General features: G+C 39.0%; 1 protein-coding gene across 4 annotated transcripts in view; it reads left to right on the top strand.

Annotated features, from left to right (window-relative positions):
• Positions 1 to 9,830, top strand: part of wdr93 (WD repeat domain 93) — a 70,701-nt gene that overhangs the window by 262 nt on the left and 60,609 nt on the right. For 2 of the 4 annotated variants that reach the window (XM_063066104.1, XM_063066102.1), the window contains exons 2-5: positions 3,984 to 4,078; positions 5,397 to 5,690; positions 6,341 to 6,542; positions 8,863 to 8,927. In XM_063066104.1, coding sequence (XP_062922174.1) covers positions 5,430 to 5,690; positions 6,341 to 6,542; positions 8,863 to 8,927 — 528 coding nt within the window. In that variant the 5' untranslated portion in view covers positions 3,984 to 4,078; positions 5,397 to 5,429. Of the gene's footprint in view, positions 1 to 3,983; positions 4,079 to 5,396; positions 5,691 to 6,340; positions 6,543 to 8,862; positions 8,928 to 9,830 lie in introns of those variants that run through there. The other 2 variants (XM_063066103.1, XM_063066105.1) reach the window with 2 other exon arrangements.

Here is a 9,830-nt window from a genome sequence, read left to right as displayed (position 1 = left end):
TTATTATAGTCTTCATAGACTTACGGAAAAGTGTAAGAGTCTATGTATATTTTCTTTTATATAGAACTTGCTTGTTATAATGTTGATTCCATTAGGGAAAGACACCAGGGACTCCCTGTCTAGATTTAATTAGTAGGTTTGAGCATTGCATGTTTTATTCTTTACATTGAATTGTATAAGTGCAGTAGAAAATTGGTAATTGGCATGTGCTGTTCACCTGTACCAAGGTATAGTGGACAGCTATTTCATTCGGAGAGGTCTATATAACAGGTGTAATTTCAAGTTAAGTTGAAGCATATTTGCAATAGGGTATAGAATGGGTGCAGAAATGAGACAACTAGAGGGCATAGGTTTTGTGTGCCCTAATGGGACTAGAGATAATTGTAGGACCTCCAGACTACATCGCTGTCGAGGCAGGAGATGCAAGCTGGGATTAGTGGTAGGTAGTTTGTGAGATGCCATGTTTCTTCTGCTATTCATGCTGACTTCTGATGCATTGCTCAAGGTTCTCAATGTCATCCTGAATGTTTCTTCTCCCTCTCGAACTGTAAAAGGTCAGAGAGCCAATTAAGATATTGCTTTTCTTTCAAAGAGGCTTTAGAGGCTCTGACCACCTGGTAATCTCTTTGTTGTTTTTAGACATTTACTTCTGATGGTATATAGACTGTGATCATAACCAAAGGGTCTACAACATACCAATCTCAGTAATGGTTAAACAAGGCTCATTATCCTGATCCTTTTTAATGTTTTTCTCATTGCAATGCCACACCTCATCACCAATAAACGTGAGAGTGAATCTAATCTTCAGAAGTTTCACCTGTCAAGAAGTTGCAACATGGAGATGATGCCTGTATGCAGTACCATGCAAAAGTTTTAGACACACTAGGTTTTTTATATTAATTTTATTTTAGATGTTTCAGATGTCATTGCACAACACCCAATCCAGAATAGTTGATCATCTACTGGGCTCAACCATGAGCTGCTGCAAACTGCCATCTCATAAGCACTCTAGAAATTCCACCTCCTGTAATCCAGCACCTAACTGGTTTTCACAGTCTACCTGCATATTGATGTCCCCCATGACTATTGTAACATTCCCCTTTTGGTATGCATTTTCTATCTCCCTTTGTAATTTGTAGCCCACATCCTTACTACTATTTGGGGGTCTGTATGCAACACTCATCTTTTTACCCTTGCTGTTCCCTAGCTCTATCCAGAATGATTCTATACCTTCCGACCCTATGTCACCTCTTTCTAATGTTCTGATTTGATTTTTTTACTAACAGAGGAACGCCACTTCCTCTGCCTTCCTGCTTGTATCCTTGAATATTATAGCAACCAGCTATAATCTTCTTTCAGCCTTGACTCAGTGATGCCTGTAACATCATACATGCCAATCTGTAACTGTGGTACAAGTTTATCTACCTTATTCTGTATACTGCATGCATTCAGATATAACATTTTAGTCGTAGTCATACTTTATTAATCCCGGGGGAAATTGGTTTTCGTTACAGTTGCTCCATAAATAATAAATAGTAATAGAACCATAAATAGTTAAATAGTAATATGTAAATTATGCCAGTAAATTATGAAATAAGTCCAGGACCAGCCTGTTGGCTCAGGATGTCTGACCCTCCAAGGGAGGAGTTGTAAGGTTTGATGTCCACAGGCAGGAATGACTTCCTATGACGCTCAGTGCTGCAGTCCTGTATTCACCCTTTTTGATTTTGTCCACGTTTTATGTTGTAATTCATCCTGTTGACTGCAATTTTGCCCTATCAACAGCCTCTCCTCACTACACATTCCCTCTGTTTGTAAACCAGCTACGCCACCTTCAACACTATTATCTGCCTGTCCTATGATACTTCTTACATTGAAATATACGCAGCTCTGGACACTAGTTGCAACATGCTTGACCTTTTGATTCCGAACTTTGTCTGAGGTCTTACCAAAATCTGCCTCCACAACCTCTTCACTAACTGGCACTCTGGTTCTCGCCCCCCTGTAGCTCTGGTTTAAACCCCACCGTGCAGAATTAATAAACCTTCCCACTAGGATATTAGTCCACTTCCAGTTCATGGGCAAACAGTCCCTTCTGTACAGGTCCAAGCTTTCCTGGAAGAGAGCCCAATGATCCAAAAATCTTACCTTTCATCCTACACCAAATCCTTAGCCAAGTATTAAATTGTATAATCTTCCTAGTTCTGGCCTCACTAGCATGTGGAATGGGTAACAATCCTGAGATCACAACCCAGGAGGTCCAGTCCTTTAACTTAGCATCTAACAGTCTGAATTCCATATGCAGAACCTTGTATCTCGTCCTACCCATTTCATTGGTACCAACATTGACCACGACTTCTGGCTGTTCACCCTCCCACTTAAGAATGCTGAGGACTTGATCTGAGATGTCGTGGACTCTGGCACCCGGGAGGCAACATACCATCCGGGAATTTTGTTCTCACCCACAGAGCCTCCTGTCCGAATGGAATCCTCAATGCTGAGAGGTACAAACGTGCTCATCCATTACGCAATACAATCAGTGAGGCTTCCGATCGATGCCAACCTCATTCTGCACCACGACAATGACACTAAACACTAAACACACAACCAAGGTCATAAAGAGCAGTGAAAATAAAAACATCAAGGAGTTCTGTGACAGATGGTACGACCTCCACGAAGCTCTGTCTGCAACATCATCGAGGTTGTCTGGGATTCCCTGGAGATACAGAAGCAAGCAAGACAGCCACAGTCTGCAGAAGAACTGTGTGCTAGTTCTCCAAGATGCCTGGAACAACCTACTAGCCAATTTTCTTATAAAACTACACAACAGTATACCTAAGAAAATTGATGCCGTTTTAAAAGTAAAGGGTGGTCACACCAAAAGTTGATTTGATTTTGTTTTTTAGTGTTTACAGCTCCGTATAGTAATTTTTTTTGATATCTGGTAACTTTTCATTTCATTTTCTTTGAAAGCATCTTCGCTTTACATGTGCCTAAGACTTTAGCACAGTGTTGAATGTACAGTAAATGTATAAAAACAATTTTTATTTGTTTTACATACCAATTCACATTGAATTTGCGAGCTACTAGTACAAACTGAGTATTGAAATCTCTAAGACGAGGGACCACAAACCAATCCTCATAGAGGGATCAGAAGTGAAGAGTGTGAGCAATTTCAAGTTCCTGGGTGTCAAGATCTCTGAGGACCTAACCTGGACACAACATATCGATGCAGCCATAAAGAACACAAGATCTTGGCTATATTGTAAAAGAAGTTTTATGAGATTTGGTTTGTCAATTAAAACACTTGAAAACTTCTACAAACGTACTGTGGAGAGCATTCTGACTGGCTGCATCTCTATCTGGTATGGGGGTGGGGGTGCTACTGCAGAAGACTGAAGTACGTTGCAGAAATTTGTAAAATTAGTCAGCTCTGTCATGGATGCCAGCCTAAATAGTATCTAAGGAGCTCCTTGAATAGTACCTTCAAGAAGCGGTGTGTTAGGAAGGCGGCATCCATCATTGAGGATCTCCATCACCTAGGACATGCCCTCTTCTCATTGTTATTGTCAGGAGGGAGATACAGAACTCTGAAGGCACCCACTCAGTGATTCAGGAACAGCTTCTTCCCCTCTGCCATCTGATTTCTGAATGGACATTGAACCTGTGAACACTACTTCAATACTTTTTATTTTAACTTACTTATTTAATGGACATATATATACTTAATGTAATTGTTTTTCTCTATTTATTTATCATGTATTTTGTTGTACTGCTGCTATAAAGTTAACACATTTCATGAGATATACCAGTGATATTAAACCTGATTCTGATTCTGTTGCTTTGTTGGCATAGCACATGACTATGCTGACCAATAGGATCTCAGCCATGAAGCAAGTTCTGGTGCATTTGTGCACATTACAGTTCCCTGTCAAATAAATGCATTTATTAGAAATGAACTTTTATTTTGCTTTTGATGTAAGGTTAGAGGAACCAAATCTATAAAAGCAGTTCTACTAATGACTTTGTGCAAGGATTGTGGAGCTTGAAAAAGGTTGTTCACCACAGTCTTCTTGAGGTAAGTAGAATCTGTTGGTTATAAAATAAATGCAGAGTAAGGAAAGCTTCACTTTAATATAATCAAGCTGCACACTTCAATTCAGCCTTAGAAACACACTCCAAGTTTAACAAATTTGCAGCTCTCACTCATCATTTTGTGGCTATACTATACAGTTAAAAACCAAATGAGCAAGAAATTTCACTCAATACTTTTTGTAATTAACAGATGAAATTATCAAGACTCTGAAGCAGAAAGCATAATGACACAAGTCTGTTTTTCGCAAATTGTTTCACTCTAAAAGGTAGAGAAGATTGAAGCAAGTAAGAAATTATGAATTTATTTGGTGAAATGAGAGTTGAAGACATTGGAAATAAGTTCTATATTTAACAGTATGTGTGTTAAAATACAAACACGAGAAAATCCGCAGATGCTGGAAATCCAAAGCAACACACACAAAATGCTGGAGAAGCTTGGGAGACCAGGCAGCGTCTATGGAAAAGAGTAAACAGTTGACGTTTTGGGTTGAGATCCTCTTTTCCATAGATCTTGCCTGGCCTACTGAGTTCCTCCAGCATTTTGTGTGTGTTGCAGTGTATTAAAATGTTTGATTCTTGGATGCAAAATAAATTCTCTAGGTACTTGAAATGGAGAAGGATTGCTGATAAATGCAGTATGTAGAGATGTAATTAACTTTCTGCATGAATAACAAAAAATAAACAGTTTCAATGTGCACTCAGAAGGCAATTGGCATTGTGTTGCTGGGGCCACGCCTGGAGTACTGTACAAAGTTTTGATCTGCTTATTTAAGGAGAAATATACCAGCATTTGAAACATTCCAAATGAGATTTACTACTCTTATTTTTGGGATCATAGGGTTATCACATCATAGCTGAAGATGTTGGATCTGTAATTTTTGTATTTTAGAAGAGTGAAGAGTGAACTTATTGAAATACATATATGATCCAGAGGCGGCACAAAAGCGTAAATGCTTAGATGTGGAACTGTCTTGAAAGAGGGAATGTGGTTACAAGATAAGTGGGTGGTCATTAAATCTGAGGCGTACAGGAACTTCTTTGTGAAAAGGTGATGAATCCTGAGAATTCTCTATTTCACAAGGTTTTTGAGGCTAATTATTCAATGGGGGCATTTAGAGGAAAGGTAGATTTGTTTTTGAGAGATCAAGGAATTGAACTCAATGGGGAACTGGTGCAGGAGAAGAGCCGAGGCCTGAAGCAGATCAGTTATGATCATATCGAATGATGAAACAGGTTTGAGGGACTGAGTGGCCAAATCCTGCTTCTATTTTCTCATTTTCTTATGTTTTTGTCTTTTTAAGTGTTGAAAAACTGAGGTTGTGATACTTAGAAGAATGACAAATAACATTATGAAACATCTGGTAATACCATCTCCTTCTGAACATAATTGGAATGACAATGATGAAAATGACTACTATCTAAAAGATCCAGAGCGACTGTTTGATGAGTTACCCCAACCTTTCAGGATGATTGATAAATTAATTGGCCGCATTATAGAGAATGCCTGTGAAATCATTGAAAAAAGGGAAGCGCAAAGGGAAGTTGAGAGATTAAAGAAAAAAATACCTTTGTGTGAATCATCAGAGGAGATTCAGGTAAGCAAGTGTGTTTTGTAATCTATCAAGTTTCACTGTTCAATCCTGTTGACATAGCATGCTTCATAAAAAAGGTTATCAAATCTACCTCATTGTATCCTCCAATGAGTTAACTAATCCCCCTCTACTACTTGTATCTCAGCTGATATAATTTTGTTCTCTCCCCTTCCTACTTCAAAATGCATCCCTGTGCTGTGCTTTGGCTTCATACATAGCATTGCTCTTGATGTCCTCGAACCAAATGCTTGTCTGTCAAGTGTGAGATAAGTAAGGCTGAAGTACTGATATGACCAATTGCACTGGCACTTGAATTCCCTTTCTTACATAAGGTAATTATTTAACAGAAGGCTTTTAGACTCATATATGAAATTGTGTGAAAACGTTTGGGGTAGGCTCTTTAATTTGGGGAATAGACATGAAAAACCAATTGCTTCTTCCTGAGCTACTTAACATATTTGTGGATAATTAAAAAGTATATTTAATACTTTTGAAGAGATTTGATTATGAGAGAGAAAGAATGGGTAATACTGATTTATGATGAGAGTAAGCTTTTTAGTCATGTAAAAGGCTATGTAAAAATCAATGGTTCTGTCGTGTTCTTGGCTAAGGTAATATTACTGTATCACTATATCCTTTCCATTTTTGAGCAGGTTCCTGGCAATGTAAACTGCCTTGCAGGTTCTGTGGATGGAAGTTGTATTTTTGCTGGACTTTCCGAGGGAATAGCCATTTTCAATATGGAGAATCACACTGTTAAAACTGTTTGGAAGACAGAGGATGTTGAGATAGTTGCAATTCAAGTAAAGAGTGTTGGAAGCCAGCTTCATTTGCTTGCTGCCGTGGATGACATGGGTATTTATTGGAAGTATTTATTGTTTAATTTAACTGTTTCTTATTTCAGCCTCTGATTCCTTGCAATTTTTACAGTAATTTGTCATTTTCGGTGTGTCAGTGTATTCAATTTATGAGCTGTTTGCTTGTAAGGAATGTCACAGTGAAACCATACACTGATTTTCACTTACGTATAATGTACGTTCTATGAGGAATTACCATACATCATTAAAAAGAGAACATTGACTGGATTTTCCATCTCTGACTCACAAGCAGAGGCCAACTGTATTAGACCATATAGAAAAGAGAAAATGTTGAAGATGTACAGGAGGTCAAGATGCATCTGTGGAAAGAGAAATAACAGGCTGAAGACCCATTGTCAAAGCAGTAATCTCAATCTCTTGATCTCCTGGTTCGTAAGGACAGATATTGGTAATTTCACAGTGCAATTTGCTCCTTCTTGCATATTAGATTACTTTCTCCATTTCTTTCTACACCAGTCAAAGCAGATTTTTTTTCCTGCACTGTGCCACGGTGAATGTGCTAAATAGTGTTATGTGACAAACACAAGAAAGTCTGCAGATTCCGGAAATCCAAAGCAACACATACAAAATGCTGGAGGAACTAAACAGGTCAGGCAGCATCTCTGGCAAAGAATAAACAGCTGATGTTTTCAGGCCAAGGCTCTTCTTCAGAAGAAAGCAGCTAGCCTCTTTCCCATTCCCCTCCCCCCCACCCCCAACATTTTTATTCTGGCATCTTCCCCCTTCCCCTGCAGTCCTGAAAAGTGGTCTCAGCCTGAAACATTGACTCATTATTCTTTCCTGTAGGTGCTACTTTTCCTACTGAGTTCCTCCAGCATTTTGTGAGTGTTACTGTGATCTCTGAGGTACTTGGAAGTTGGAAGGAGCTCTATAGTTCATCATTGCTACTGAACTACAATTATATCTACAGAGGTTAGAGTGAAATAATCATAATATTTTTAAAAATAATTTTTGTACAGTTTTAGAGTTAACCAACTTTTGGAGTACAGCAACATAGATTTTACGTTTGCAATCTCCAATTTAAGTAAAAGTTATATTTTCTCCAAATATAATTGCTTAAATATGCTTTGCATTGGCCTCATTCTTGGGTCTTTGTCAAAGATTCACTAAATTTATTAATGAAGTGAGAGTACAGCATGGTTTGAAGTTAAAAATGTAATGTATGATTGATAATTCCTAGGTGTAGTTATTCATGCATATTATGTTAGGGATCTGGTCATCTTTAATGGTCCTATGCCCTTGACTTTCTATATGATATTTCTATTAACTGCTAATTACTTTCCACATGTATTCAGGGCTTGTACTTATGTCACAGAAAGAGATCATTTCTCCTCTCAAGTCCTTACGAGCTCCACAGTGGGGTATTCAGTCTAGTCCCATTCCCCTTTTTACTTTCCTGTATTGCTGCAACACACTCTACCTCACACTTTATCAACTCCCCGTTAATTCTTTTTGCCCCTCTGCAGTGCACAAAGAGAACTGACCAGCTCTACACAGGTAGCACCTAAAACTAGATTCTAATAGATCATCCTTGTGCATCGTGGAAAACAGCCATTATGGTATCCCTTGCTTATAATTTCTTGAGACCTAGTCATTCCATGCCATTACCAAAAATATTCAAAACCATGTCTCCTTCCATGTAATTTGCTTCAGATCTGCCTTAGCATGTCCTGCATGATTGTAGTGACTCGGAAGGTGGAATGATCTGATTTAAAAATCCCAGGTCTGGTACTAAAAGATCCCTTCAAATAAAATCACATATAAAATTGGAATATTCTGAGTTAATTTTATTTTGTCATTTGTAATGCAAATCCTCTTCAAATATTGACTAAATCTGCTGTGCAATACCAACATTTCCTGCTTTCATTATAGATTTACAGCTTCAATTTATCTTCTTATCTATTATAAGGAAAGGTACGTTGCATCCAGAGTTTCTCTGGTTAGCGGACGATTTCCCTCCAAGCCTCTCTGACGTAGTGGGGAACCGCATACGAGGCATGTTACAGCAGTGGTTTTGCCATTGCCTTCTGCTGAGTGATTTTCCAAAGAGATCACCAGCTCATAACCCAGCACGGATGGAAAGCGTGCAGGAGAGCAGGCTAGCTGTATTCGAACTCAGGACCTTTCGTCCAGAAATCCAGCACTGATGCCAGTACGGCACCAGCCGGGTCCTTATCTATTATATATTATACAAAATACTATATTACTATATATATATAAAATTACAAAAAATCACATTTTCTTGTCGAGGGCATGTTTGTTGCATTTTGTAACAACTTATTTCTCTTTCATTTTAGGTTTGGCGCATCTCCTTTTTTATTATGGTGACATATTTTCCTCTATAAAAGTTTTCAATGCATCTGTAAGTCTTTTATCATATGAATTATGTAGGCAGAATTAATGAAAATCCTCTACTTTGCCTTTTTTGAAGAAGATTCGTTGATTGAATCCAGTCAATTGTGGGTATCGGTGACTCAAGCTGAGGAGACAGCTGGTGTACAACAATTGGCAGCGCCAATCCTGCCTTAGAGAGATGCAGTTCTGTACTCTAGAAATTGGATCCATTTGTGCTCAATTTTATAAGAATTCAAAAATTTCCCAGAGGAGTTTCCCAATGGGCACAATTACACACTACGGTGGTCATGGTAGCATGGCAGTTAGCACAATGCAATTAGAGCTCAGGATATCAGAGTTCAGAGCCATACTTAACACAGGTTTTCGGATTACTCTACTGTACAGATCCTTCTACGATCAGTATTTGATGCATTTACCTTTGACGCCACTCAGTGCCTTAGAACTTTGGGGCCTTAGTACTGATGACTACCCATATGATTGTTGCTTCTTATTGAAGCTGGAGTTTTCCAAAGCAGATGTTGGGGTGGCTGAGGCCCTTGATACGTTGGTGTTGGTCTGTCTAGACCCGGCTGAGAAGGGTGAAGCTTCCATTCTTTGGGAACAAATACTCCTATTGTGAGAACGCAAGTAGGATCCTGCAGAGAGAATGGGAGAGAATTTTTCTGAAAACCTGGTGCATTCACCCAGTGCTCTGAGCTGTTTTTGAGAAAGTGCGAGCTCATCTTAGGCCGGAAAATGAGCACAAATGAGGAACTGTGTGGTACACCCAGTCCAAACCTGTCATGTTAAGGCCTGGGGAAGTAGCCAGAGTGAAGGGAAACCCCAAATAACCTGAATGCCTGATACTGAGGCGCTCCTGGTGGATGCTCTGGAAGACCACGAAGAGGAGTCACACTTACCTGCTGGGGTA

This window comes from Mobula hypostoma, chromosome 13 (assembly GCF_963921235.1).
Source record: "Mobula hypostoma chromosome 13, sMobHyp1.1, whole genome shotgun sequence".
NCBI classification, from domain to species: domain Eukaryota; kingdom Metazoa; phylum Chordata; class Chondrichthyes; order Myliobatiformes; family Myliobatidae; genus Mobula; species Mobula hypostoma.
The sequence above is the reverse complement of the archived record's forward strand: the minus strand, read 5'-3'. Positions and strand labels throughout refer to the sequence as shown.